The following is a 15,000-nucleotide window of genomic DNA, read 5'->3' on the forward strand; positions in this document are numbered from 1 at the left end:
TGAGAGACAGTAATATTAGTGATAGTAGACGTAGTATGAGGTAGCAGTAGTGGTAGTATGAGAGGCAGTAATAACAGTGACAGTAGATGTAGTATGAGGTAGCAGTAGTGGTAGTATGAGAGGTAGTAATATTAGTGATAGTAGGCGTAGTATGAGGTAGCAGTAGTGGTAGTATGAGAGGCAGTAATATTAGTGATAGTAGACGTAGTATGAGGTAGCAGTAGTGGTAGTATGAGAGGCAGTAATATTAGTGATAGTAGACGTAGTATGAGGTAGCAGTAGTGGTAGTATGAGAGGCAGTAATAACAGTGACAGTAGATGTAGTATGAGGTAGCAGTAGTGGTAGTATGAGAGGCAGTAATATTAGTGATAGTAGACGTAGTATGAGGTAGCAGTAGTGGTAGTATGAGAGGCAGTAATATTAGTGATAGTAGACGTAGTATGAGGTAGCAGTAGTGGTAGTATGAGAGGCAGTAATATTAGTGATAGTAGACGTAGTATGAGGTAGCAGTAGTGGTAGTATGAGAGGCAGTAATAACAGTGACAGTAGATGTAGTATGAGGTAGCAGTAGTGGTAGTATGAGAGGCAGTAATATTAGTGATAGTAGACGTAGTATGAGGTAGCAGTAGTGGTAGTATGAGAGGCAGTAATAACAGTGATAGTAGATGTAATATGAGGTAGCAGTAGTGGTAGTATGGGAGGCAGTAATAACAGTGATAGAAGACGTAGTATGAGGTAGCAGTAGTGGTAGTATGAGAGGCAGTAATAACAGTGATAGTAGATGTAGTATGAGGTAGCAGTAGTGGTAGTATGAGAGGCAGTAATAACAGTGATAGAAGACGTAGTATGAGGTAGCAGTAGTGGTAGTATGAGAGGCAGTAATAACAGTGATAGTAGATGTAGTATGAGGTAGCAGTAGTGGTAGTATGAGAGGCAGTAATAACAGTGATATAAGACGTAGTATGAGGTAGCAGTAGTGGTAGTATGAGAGGCAGTAATATTAGTGATAGTAGACGTAGTATGAGGTAGCAGTAGCGGTAGTATGAGAGGCAATAATATTAGTGACAGTAGACGTAGTATGAGGTAGCAGTAGTGGTAGTATGAGAGGCAGTAATATTAGTGATAGTAGACGTAGTATGAGGTAGCAGTAGCGGTAGTATGAGAGGCAGTAATAACAGTGACAGTAGGCGTAGTATGAGGTAGCAGTAGCGGTAGTATGAGAGGCAGTAATATTAGTGATAGTAGACGTAGTATGAAGTAGCAGTAGCGGTAGTATGAGAGGCAGTAATATTAGTGATAGTAGACGTAGTATGAGGTAGCAGTAGTGGTAGTATGAGAGGCAGTAATAACAGTGATAGTAGACGTAGTATGAGGTAGCAGTAGTGGTAGTATGAGAGGGAACATTCTACACGTATTGTCATCCTTCATCATAACCCCGCGGGTCTCCTGTCACCCCAATATACTCTCACATACACCTCTTGCTCTCCGTCCGCCCTCCTCTCCTCGCTATTTGTACTGGCACCCAGTCTCCTCCCAGGCTGTGCCTGCACTCACTCACACTGTGCCTGCACTCCCTCACACTGTGCCTGCACTCACTCACACTGTGTCTGCACCCACACTGTGCCTTCACCCACACTGTGCCTGCACCCACACTGTGCCTGCACCCACACTGTGCCTGCACCCACACTGTGCCTGCACTCACTCACACTGTGCCTGCACTCACTCAAACTGTGCCTGCACTCACTCACACTGTGCCTGCACTCACTCACACTGTGCCTGCACTCACTCACACTGTGCCTGCACTCCCACTGTGCCTGCTCTCACTCACACTGTGCCTACACTCACTCACACTGTGCCTGCACCCACACTGTGCCTGCACTCACTCACACTGTGCCTGCACTCACTCACACTGTGCCTGCACCCACACTGTGCTTGCACTCACTCACACTGTGCCTGCACTCACTCACTCTGTGCCTGCACTCACACTGTGCCTGCACTCACACTGTGCCTGCACTCATTCACACTGTGCCTGCACTCATTCACACTGTGCCTGCACTCATTCACACTGTGCCTGCACTCACTCACACTGTGCCTCCACCCACACTGTGCCTGCACTCACTCACACTGTGCCTGCACTCACTCACACTGTGCCAGCACTCACTCACACTGTACCTGCACTCACTCACACTGTGCCTGCACTCACTCACACTGTGCCTGCACCCACACTGTGCCTGCACCCACACTGTGCCTGCACTCACTCACACTGTGCCTGCACTCACTCACACTGTGCCTGCACTCACTCACACTGTGCCTGCACTCACTCACACTGTGCCTGCACTCATACTGTGCCTGCACTCACTCACACTGTGCCTGCACTCATACTGTGCCTGCACTCACACTGTGCCTGCACTCATACTGTGCCTGCACTCATACCGTGCCTGCACTCACACTGTGCCTGCACTCATACTGTGCCTGCACTCACTCACACTGTGCCTGCACTCACTCACACTGTGCCTGCTCTCACTCACACTGTGCCTGCACTCACTCACACTGTGCCTGCACTCACTCACACTGTACCTGCACTCACTCACTCACAATGTGCCTGCACTCACTCACTCACACTGTACCTGCACTCACTCACTCACACTGTGCCTGTACTCACTCACTCACACTGTGCCTGCACTCACTCACTCACTGTGCTTGCACTCACTCACACTGTGCCAGCACTCACTCACACTGTGCCAGATCTCACTCACACTGTACCTGCACTCACTCACTCACACTGTGTCTGCACTCACTCACACTGTGCCTGCACTCACTCACTCACTGTGCCTGCACTCACTCACACTGTGCCTGCACTCACTCACTCACACTGTGCCAGCACTCACTCACACTGTGCCTGCACTCACTCACACTGTCTCTGGCACTCACTCGCACTGTGCCTGCGCTCACTCACACTGTCTCTTGCACTCACTCACACTGTGTCTGCACTCACTCACACTGTGTCTTCACTCACTCACACTGTCTCTTGCACTCACTCACACTGTGCCTGCACTCACTCACACTGTGCACTCACTCACTCACACTGTGTCTGCACTCACTCACACTGTGTCTTCACTCACTCACACTGTCTCTTGCACTCACTCACACTGTGTCTTCACTCACTCACACTGTGCCTGCACTCACTCACACTGTGCCTGCACTCACTCACACTGTGCACTCACTCACTCACACTGTGTCTGCACTCACTCACACTGTGTCTGCACTCACTCACACTGTGTCTGCACTCACTCACACTGTGTCTGCACTCACTCACACTGTGCCTGCACTCACTCACACTGTGTCTTCACTCACTCACACTGTGCCTGCACTCACTCACACTGTGTCTTCACTCACTCTCACTGTGTCTGCACTCACTCACACTGTGCCTGCACTCACTCACACTGTGTCTTCACTCACTCACACTGTGCCTGCACTCACTCACACTGTGCCTGCACTCACTCACACTGTGCCAGCACTCACTCACACTGTGTCTTCACTCACTCACACTGTGCCTGCACTCACTCACACTGTGCCTGCACTCACTCACACTGTGCCAGCACTCACTCACACTGTGTCTTCACTCACTCACACTGTGTCTGCACTCACTCACACTGTGTCTTCACTCACTCACACTGTGCGTGCACTCACTCACACTGTGCCTGCACTCACTCACACTGTGCCTGCACTCACTCACACTGTGCCTGCACTCACTCACACTGTGCACTCACTCACTCACACTGTGTCTGCACTCACTCACACTGTGCCTGCACTCACTCACACTGTGCCTGCACTCACTCACACTGTGCCTGTACTCACTCACACTGTGCCTGCACTCACTCACTCACACTGTGCCTGCACTGACTCACACTGTGCCTGCACTCACTCACTCACACTGTGCCAGCACTCACTCACTCACACTGTGCCAGCACTCACTCACACTGTGCCAGCACTCACTCACACTGTGTCTTCACTCACTCACACTGTGTCTGCACTCACTCACACTGTGTCTTCACTCACTCACACTGTGTCTGCACTCACTCACACTGTGTCTTCACTCACTCACACTGTGCCTGCACTCACTCACACTGTGCCTGCACTCACTCACTCACACTGTGCCAGCACTCACTCACTCACACTGTGCCAGCACTCACTCACACTGTGTCTTCACTCACTCACACTGTGTCTGCACTCACTCACACTGTGCCTGCACTCACTCACACTGTGTCTTCACTCACTCACACTGTGTCTGCACTCACTCACACTGTGCCAGCACTCACTCACACTGTGTCTTCACTCACTCACACTGTGCCTGCACTCACTCACACTGTGCACTCACTCACTCACACTGTGTCTGCACTCACTCACACTGTGTCTGCACTCACACACACTGTGTCTGCACTCACTCACACTGTGTCTGCACTCACTCACACTGTGCCTGCACTCACTCACACTGTGTCTTCACTCACTCACACTGTGCCTGCACTCACTCACACTGTTTCTTCACTCACTCACACTGTGTGTGCACTCACTCACACTGTGCCTGCACTCACTCACACTGTGTCTTCACTCACTCACACTGTGCCTGCACTCACTCACACTGTGCCTGCACTCACTCACACTGTGCCAGCACTCACTCACACTGTGTCTTCACTCACTCACACTGTGCCTGCACTCACTCACACTGTGCCTGCACTCACTCACACTGTGCCAGCACTCACTCACACTGTGTCTTCACTCACTCACACTGTGTCTGCACTCACTCACACTGTGTCTTCACTCACTCACACTGTGCCTGCACTCACTCACACTGTGCCTGCACTCACTCACACTGTGCCTGCACTCACTCACACTGTGCCTGCACTCACTCACACTGTGCACTCACTCACTCACACTGTGTCTGCACTCACTCACACTGTGCCTGCACTCACTCACACTGTGCCTGCACTCACTCACACTGTGCCTGTACTCACTCACACTGTGCCTGCACTCACTCACTCACACTGTGCCTGCACTGACTCACACTGTGCCTGCACTCACTCACTCACACTGTGCCAGCACTCACTCACTCACACTGTGCCAGCACTCACTCACACTGTGTCTGCACTCACTCACACTGTGCCTGCACTCACTCACACTGTGCCTTCACTCACTCACACTGTGCCTGCACTCACTCACACTGTGTCTTCACTCACTCACACTGTGTCTGCACTCACTCACACTGTGCCTGCACTCACTCACACTGTGTCTTCACTCACTCACACTGTGCCTGCACTCACTCACACTGTGTCTTCACTCACTCACACTGTGTCTGCACTCACTCACACTGTGCCTGCACTCACTCACACTGTGTCTTCACTCACTCACACTGTGCCTGCACTCACTCACACTGTGCCTGCACTCACTCACACTGTGCCAGCACTCACTCACACTGTGTCTTCACTCACTCACACTGTGCCTGCACTCACTCACACTGTGCCTGCACTCACTCACACTGTGCCAGCACTCACTCACACTGTGTCTTCACTCACTCACACTGTGTCTGCACTCACTCACACTGTGTCTTCACTCACTCACACTGTGCCTGCACTCACACTGTGCCTGCACTCACTCACACTGTGCCTGCACTCACTCACACTGTGCCTGCACTCACTCACACTGTGCACTCACTCACTCACACTGTGTCTGCACTCACTCACACTGTGCCTGCACTCACTCACACTGTGCCTGCACTCACTCACACTGTGCCTGTACTCACTCACACTGTGCCTGCACTCACTCACTCACACTGTGCCTGCACTGACTCACACTGTGCCTGCACTCACTCACTCACACTGTGCCAGCACTCACTCACTCACACTGTGCCAGCACTCACTCACACTGTACCAGCACTCACTCACACTGTGTCTTCACTCACTCACACTGTGTCTGCACTCACTCACACTGTGTCTTCACTCACTCACACTGTGTCTGCACTCACTCACGCTGTGTCTTCACTCACTCACACTGTGCCTGCACTCACTCACACTGTGCCTGCACTCACTCACTCACACTGTGCCAGCACTCACTCACTCACACTGTGCCAGCACTCACTCACACTGTGTCTTCACTCACTCACACTGTGTCTGCACTCACTCACACTGTGTCTTCACTCACTCACACTGTGCCTGCACTCACTCACACTGTGTCTTCACTCACTCACACTGTGTCTGCACTCACTCAAACTGTGCCAGCACTCACTCACACTGTGTCTTCACTCACTCACACTGTGTCTGCACTCACTCACACTGTGTCTTCACTCACTCACACTGTGCCTGCACTCACTCACACTGTGTCTGCACTCACTCACACTGTGTCTTCACTCACTCACACTGTGCCAGCACTCACTCACACTGTGTCTTCACTCACTCACACTGTGTCTGCACTCACTCACAATGTGTCTTCACTCACTCACACTGTGTCTGCACTCACTCACACTGTGTCTTCACTCACTCACACTGTGCCTGCACTCACTCACACTGTGCCAGCACTCACTCACACTGTGCCAGCACTCACTCACACTGTGTCTTCACTCACTCACACTGTGTCTGCACTCACTCACACTGTGCCAGCACTCACTCACACTGTGTCTTCACTCACTCACACTGTGCCAGCACTCACTCACACTGTGTCTTCACTCACTCACACTGTGTCTGCACTCACTCACACTGTGTCTTCACTCACTCACACTGTGTCTGCACTCACTCACACTGTGTCTTCACTCACTCACACTGTGTCTTCACTCACTCACACAGTGCCTGCACTCACTCACACTGTGTCTTCACTCACTCACACTGTGTCTGCACTCACTCACACTGTGTCTTCACTCACTCACACTGTGCCTGCACTCACTCACACTGTGTCTTCACTCACTCACACTGTGCCAGCACTCACTCACACTGTGTCTACACTCACTCACTCACACTGTGCCTACAGACCTGCCTGACGGGAGACCGGTGATCAAGGGCGTGAAGAGCCAGTACCTGCCGGTGGACTGGGTCGACCTCACCTGCGTCTCGCGGAGATCCAAGCCTCCGCCTCACCTGTCCTTCTCAATCAACACCCAGCCGGTGAGTCCTTGTGTCTATATTGACTACTGGTGACTGCAGAAGCTATTCTCTTTCTCCTTTTCTTCTATTATGTCAACTATATATATATATATATATATATATATATATATATATATATATATATATATATATATATATATATATATATATATATATAAACAAACCCACACCCACACACACACACTCATTCTCCAAGATGCGTGTGCCTGAAAGTAGTCCGTAGCAGCTGTAGCTCTTTGGTCCCACCTCTCAACCGTCAATCAACTGGTGTACAGATTCCTGAGCCTACTGGGCTCTATCATATCTACATTTGAAACTGTGTATGGAGTCAGCCTCCACCACATCACTGCCTAATGCAGTGTGTATGTGTATGTGTTTACCTATATATACATGCGAGGTCGAGCTTCAGCTTAAAAGGTCAGCCTCTGCTGTTATTAATTAATGCAGTACATGCAACTTGTAATATTTTCCTCCAAAGCCATGTATATAGACATCTTCAAAAACATTTAATTTGAACTCGTTCCATTTAACTATAACTCTTATGCTGTAGAATTCTTCTTCGCATCTTTGTAACTCATTTGTGTCTATAATTTATGTCCCTTCGTTCCATTGTTTCCCATTCTTAAAATTGCTTTTTGCCTATAGAATTCTAATTGGTCTATTACGCATGATTTTCCTTCCCTGAAGATATCTTCGTGGCGCCCTCGTATCTGCGTATAATTTGATGAGAAATGTTCTAGTAGTATTATTAGTATATCAAATACTTCGCCTGTGAAGCTTGTCAGTGACATTGGGCTGTAGTTAAGTTCATCCTTTCTACCTCTTATATTGTATATCTGGACTACATGCGCTGTCTTCTAGCTGCTAGGCAACTCTCCTTTCAGTAGTGAATTATTTAAGATCAGTGCTAGAGGTATACTGAGGGCCAGTGCAGGTTCTTAAAACTTCCGTAGTGATGCGTTGTCTGGTCCAACAGCTTTTGTGGCATTATTTATTTATTTATTTAGTTAGTTATTTATATATATACAAAAAGGTACATTGCGATTGTGAGGATACATAGTATAGTAATTACAATATTGTAAAGCCACTAGTACGCGCAGCGTTTCGGGCAGTCCTCGTATCCTCGTAGTCCTCCATTAAGTGCCTCCAGTTGCATCGTTACTTCCTCTGTTGTTGTCTCAATGTTTGACAGTCTCTACTCTTTCCTCTCTTACATTTGGAAGCTGTTCCGGTTCAGTCGTGAATACCATAATGAAGCTGGCATTTAGTTCCTCGCAGACCTCCTTGTTGTGTGTCTTGAGTTCTCTCGTCTTGCTCAGTCTAGTTACTTGGTCATTTACTGTCAGTTCTTAACTTCTAATATGGTTACGGAGCAGCTTTGCTTGTTTCATTAGCTATGAATGTAATAGCTTTTTTATACTTTTTTCTGTTAATCTTCTAATGTTTATATATTCGTTTCTAGCTCTGTTGCATATATTTCGGTTGTCTTTTGTCCTCTGTTCTCATGAGTTTTTCCACTTCTCCTTTTGCTTCATTGGCATTGTCTGCTAACCACGAGTTCTTCAATTACCGTCCGCACTTATGGCTATACAGACTAAGAGCTACATGAAGATACAAAACAAAATGTCAAAACCCTGATATTGGAGGAATGAGGACATTCTAGGGAATAATTGGAGGAGAAAGCCCAGCACAACAGATACTCGTACCAGTGACGGGGAAAGTGAGAGAAAGTTTGGACAGGGCTGGAAGGGGTCTTTGTAAATGTTGAAAGAGAGGCACAGAAACTTCAGAAAGTTTATTTGCGGGTCTGAGTGTGTGTATGTGTGTGTGTGTGTGTGCGTGTGTGTGTGTGTGTGTGTGTGTGTGTGTGTGTGTGTGTGTGTGTGTGTGTGTGTGTGTGTGTGTGTGTGTGTGTGTGGGTGTGTGTACTCATCAATTTGTGCTTGTTGGGGTTGAGCTCTGGCTTTTTGGTCCCGCCTCTCAACCGTCAATCAACTGATGTACAGATTCCTGAGCCTACTGGGCTCTATCATATCTACATTTAAAACTGTGTATGGAGTCAGCCTCCACCACATCACTGCCTAATGTATTCCACCTGTTAACTACTCTGACACTGAAAAAGTTCTTTCTAACGTCCCTTTGGCTCATTTGGGTACTCAGTTTCCACCAGTGTCCCCTTGTTCGTATACTACCAGTGTTAAATAGTTTATCCTTGTCTACCCTGTCAATTCCCCTGAGGATTTTGTAGGTAGTGATCAAGTCTCCCCTTACTCTTCTGTCTTCCAGTGTCGTAAAGTGCATTTCCCGCAGTCTTTCCTCGTAACTCATGCTTCTTAGTTCTGGGACTAGTAGCATACCTCTGTACTTTTCTCAGCTTCGTCTTGTGCTTGACAAGGTACGGGCTCCATGCTGGGGTCGCATACTCCAGGATTGGTCTTACATATGTGGTGTACAAGATTCTGAATGATTCCTTACACAGGTTCCTGAAGGTTGTTCTGATGTTAGCCAGCCTCCCATATGCCCCAGACGTAATTCTTTTTATGTGGGCTTCAAGAGACAGGTTTGGTGTTATATCAACTCCTAGATCTTTCTCTCTGTCCGTTTCATTAAGTACTTCATCTCCTATTCTGTATCCTGTGGCTGGCCTCCAGTTTCCACTGCCTAGTTTCATTACTTTGCATTTTCTCGGGTTGAACTTTAGCAGTCATTTGTTGGACCATTCATTCAGTCTGTCAAGGTCGTCTTGTAGCCTCCTACTATCATCCTCTGTTTCAATCCTCACAGTTTTTGCATCATCAGTAAACATTGAGAAAACGAGTCTATACTCTCTGGGAGAGGGTATAGACTTGTGTGTGTGTGTGTGTGTGTGTGTGTATGTGTGTGTGTGTGTGTGTGTGTGTGTGTGTGTGTGTGTGTGTGTGTGTGTGTGTGTGTGTGTGTGTGTGTGTGTGTGTATTCACCTAGTTGTGTTTGCGGGGGGTTGAGCTTTGCTCCTTCGGCCCGCCTCTCAACTGTTTACTAACTACTTTTTTTCACACCACACACACACCCCAGGAAGCAGCCCGTGACAGCTGACTAACTCCCAGGTAAATATTTACTGCTAGGTAACAGGGGCATTCAGGGTGAAAGAAACTTTGCCCATTTGTTTCTGCCTGGTCCGGGAATCGAACCCGCGCCAATGAATTACGAGTCCTGCACGCTATCCACTAGGCTACCAGGCCCCTCACACTGTGCCAGCACTCACTCACACTGTACCAGCACTTACTCACTCACACTGTGCCAGCACTCACTCACACTGTGCCAGCACTCACTCACACTGTGCCAGCACTCACTCACTCACACTGTACCAGCACTCACTCACACAGTGCCAGCACTCACTCACTCACACTGTGCCAGCACTCACTCACACTGTGCCAGCACTCACCTGCGCCAGCACTCATTCACACTGTGCCAGCACTCACTCACACTGTGCCAGCACTCACTCACTCACTCACACTGTGCCAGCAGTTACTCACTCACACTGTGCCAGCACTCACTCACTCACTCACACTGTGCCAGCACTCACTCACACTGTGCCAGCACTCATTCACACTGTGCCAGCACTCACTCACACTGTGCCAGCACTCACTCACACTGTGCCAGCAGTTACTCACTCACACTGTGCCAGCACTCACTCACTCACTCACACTGTGCCAGCACTCACTCACTCACACTGTGCCAGCACTCACTCACTCACACTGTGCCAGCACTCACTCACACTGTACCAGCACTCACTCACACTGTACCAGCACTCACTCACACTGTGCCAGCACTCACTCACACTGTGCCAGCACTCATTCACACTGTGCCAGTACTCACTCACACTGTGCCAGCACTCACTCACACTGTGCCAGCACTCACTCACACTGTGCCAGCACTCACTCACTCACACTGTACCAGCACTCACTCACACTGCGCCAGCACTCATTCACACTGTGCCAGCACTCACTCACTCACACTGTGCCAGCACTCACTCACTCACTCACACTGTGCCAGCACTCACTCACACTGTACCAGTACTCACTCACACTGTGCCAGCACTCACTCACACTGTGCCAGCACTCATTCACACTGTGCCAGCACTCATTCACACTGTGCCAGCACTCACTCACACTGTGCCAGCACTCATTCACACTGTGCCAGCACTTACTCACTCACACTGTGCCAGCACTCACTCACACTGTGCCACCACTCACTCACACTGTGCCAGCACTCACTCACACTGTGCCAGCACTCATTCACACTGTGCCAGCACTTACTCACTCACACTGTGCCAGCACTTACTCACTCACACTGTGCCAGCACTCACTCACACTGTGCCAGCACTCACTCACACTGTGCCAGCACTTACTCACTCACACTGTGCCAGCACTCACTCACACTGTGCCAGCACTCATTCACACTGTGCCAGCACTCACTCACACTGTACCAGCACTCACTCACACTGTGCCAGCACTCACTCACACTGTACCAGCACTCACTCACACTGTACCAGCACTCATTCACACTGTACCAGCACTCACTCACACTGTGCCTGCACTCACTCACACTGTGCCAGCACTCATTCACACTGTGCCAGCACTCACTCACTCACTCACACTGTGCCAGCACTCACTCACTCACACTGTGCCAGCACTCACTCACTCACACTGTGCCAGCACTCATTCACACTGTGCCAGCACTCACTCACTCACACTGTGCCAGCACTCACTCACTCACACTGTGCCAGCACTCACTCACTCACACTGTGCCAGCACTCACTCACTCACACTGTGCCAGCACTCACTCACACTGTGCCAGCACTCACTCACTCACTCACACTGTGCCAGCACTCACTCACACTGTGCCAGCACTCACTCACACTGTGCCAGCACTCACTCACTCACACTGTGCCAGCACTCACTCACACTGTGCCTGCACTCACTCACACTGTGCCAGCACTCACTCACTCACACTGTGCCAGCACTCACTCACTCATACTGTGCCAGCACTCACTCACTCACACTGTGCCAGCACTCACTCACTCATACTGTGCCAGCACTCACTCACACTGTGCCAGCACTCACTCACTCATACTGTGCCAGCACTCACTCACTCACACTGTGCCAGCACTCACTCACTCACACTGTGCCAGCACTCACTCACTCACACTGTGCCAGCAATCACTCACACTGTGCCTGCACTCACTCACACTTACGATTGAGTGTGTGTGTGTGTGTGTGTGTGTGTGTGTGTGTGAGTGTGTGTGTGTGTGTGTGTGTGTGTGTGTGTGTGTGTGTGTGTGTGTGTGTGTGTGTGTGTGTGTGTGTGTGTGTGTGTGTGTGCATTAATGTTCGTATAGCTAAAGATGAAGTGTGCTTGTATGATCCTGGTTCCACACCTTCAAACAGTCCTCACCATACCCGCCCTCTCGCTATGAACTGTGAAACATCACAACTAACATGTTATTAACCATATAATAATAATAATAATAATAACAGCAACAATTCTTTATTTTCAGCACAAATAAGTTAAAGAGTGCCTCCTTAATGTGGCGTGCCTTGCAGGTGTCGGCGGGCTGGCTGGAACCGCAGGTGAACCAGCAGGACCACGACGGACTCACGACCGCCTCCCTGCGGCTGCGGTTCTCCCTTCAGCCGCGGCTCCTGCGGGAGGGAGACGCCAGGGTGCGGTGTGTCTCCAAGATCCCCGGCATCTACCAGCAGGAGGTCGAGGGGGTGCTGACCACCCGCACCCCCTACCACGCCTCCGTGCTGGGGGGCGGCGCTCCCCCAGGTACGCCATACGGGGGTAACTCGAGGGAGAGAGGCAGAACGGGAGAAACATAGGAGAAAAGGGAGAAAGACACGGAGAGAGGGAGAGAGAGGGACAGGTAGATATGTAGAAAAGAGAGGCTGATAGATCTGAAGAGGCTAGTAGAAACTGAGTAGCTAGTACGAATTGTAGATATAGTGTGATTGGTAGAATCTGGGAGAGATAGAGAGGCTAGTACAAAACTGGTAGATGTACTGTCTCGTAAAAAAATTATAGAGCTAGAGAGGCTGGTAGAGCCTGGTAGATCAAGGCAGGCTGGTAGAAATTGGTACATCTAGAGACTGGTAGAAATTGGTAGATATTATGATGCTTGTTGAAACTAACCGATCAAAGAAGGCTTGTAGAAACTGACATATCTCGAGGGGATAGTAGATAGAGTGATAGATATACAAAGGCTGGTAGAATTACAAGCTTTACAGAGGCTGGTAGAAACTGGAAGATCTGAAGAAAAATACAGATTTCAAGGTTCAGTAGAAGAGAATATTATAAAATACATAATTCCAATCTCGTGATCTTTTAATCAACAAAGATATGAAATTATCATAACCAATGTTAAAAGCGGTTATTATCATTTTAACAAAATGTTTATACAATATTATGAAAACCTTACGATAGGAGATAATTAGAAGCACGTACAAACTAGCTAATTACCAAATTAAAGCTTGTGTTAATGACATTTTAATCAGATAATCACCAATGATTTTTAGTAAAATGATCATTAAAGTGATAAATAAAATAGGATTTATTTTATCACCTCACAAGATGTTATTAATGATTTATATATGTACTCTTCTTAATGGTAAATATTAATATTTTATTAAATGGTAAATATTAGTAGTAATGTATATTATTATTATATTGATGTTAGGGATAGTAATGCCCTTGAATTAAGACATGAGACGTGTCAACCGTTGATTTAGGTCTTCAGTGATGGCTTATTAGTTCCTCCCTTTGATATGTTGTGTAGTTATTGTATATATGTATATTTTCCCCCAGGGACGAGAGCGGGTCTGGCTTTCCCAGCGACGCAGAGCCTGTGTATAGTGGTGATGGTGATAGGGCTCCTACACCACTTCTGAGTTCCCCCACAACCACATTTCTCCTGGGTCGTCAACCATTCATCCACCCTCCGTTTCATAAGCTTCACTATAAACCAAATGTTCAGTAAAATGCCAAATTAAATTCTAAATCATTTATTAACTACTAAGCAGCATTCACGTGAGCCAGGTCAATTGTCCCTCCCTCTTACCAACTTTTGTAAATCCAAGGCAAATTGTTTTACCCTCAAGCGGGATCCCTTGAACTCAAATCAGAATATGTCAGTCCCTTGCCGTTTTTTATGTATGTTCCTTAATCATGTCATGTCAAGCCCCCTTTCTTCCCCTTCTCCCCTCTTCTATCCCTCACACTTTCACTCAAACCCTTTTCTTCCTCCCTCTTCCCAGTCAGCACCAAACTCTGGCTGCTGTTATTGGCAGCAACAGTATTACCACCAGCAGCAGCAGCAGCAGTGGTATTAGTAGCAATGTTATTAGTATTAGTGTGTCTGTTGTAGTAGTAGTATCAGCAGTACTTGTGGTAGTAGTAGTGTTTGTAGTAGTAGTAGTAGATCAGCAGTAGAGCAGTACTTGTGGTAGTAGTAGTAGATCAGCAGTAGAGCAGTAGAAGCAGTAGTAGTAGTAGTAGTACAGTGACACGTGAGCTAGGAGGTCTGACATTAGCTCTTGGGTCTCACCATTTGTGTGTTGACGAACATGTGTTGCGACTGGTCTAAACCCTCTTGTCTCTTGTCAACAACTACTCTTGACAGAGTTAGAATTAGCCACATCTCGCCTGTCAGGAGATGATGGTGATCTTGTGACAAATGTCCTCACCAACATGACCAGCGGTGCTGCTCCTCTGTTCCTCTACTTCCTGTTCTCTCAAAGCCTTTGGCAACAGCTGCATCGGTCAGCATATCTGTGTTTTGTACACGACTCCGACCATGACACCAGGAGC

The 15,000-nt window shown here is 48.4% G+C and overlaps 1 protein-coding gene across 1 annotated transcript in view; it reads left to right on the forward strand.

Annotated features, from left to right (window-relative positions):
* Positions 1-15,000, forward strand: part of LOC123748146 (uncharacterized) — an 83,739-nt gene that overhangs the window by 68,623 nt on the left and 116 nt on the right. The window contains exons 4-5 of the mRNA XM_045730340.1: positions 7,016-7,149; positions 12,735-12,963. Of these exons, the coding sequence (XP_045586296.1) occupies positions 7,016-7,149; positions 12,735-12,963 (363 nt within the window). The remainder of the gene's footprint in view (positions 1-7,015; positions 7,150-12,734; positions 12,964-15,000) is intronic.

Source organism: Procambarus clarkii, chromosome 10, assembly GCF_040958095.1.
Source record: "Procambarus clarkii isolate CNS0578487 chromosome 10, FALCON_Pclarkii_2.0, whole genome shotgun sequence".
Taxonomy (NCBI): Eukaryota; Metazoa; Arthropoda; class Malacostraca; order Decapoda; family Cambaridae; genus Procambarus; species Procambarus clarkii.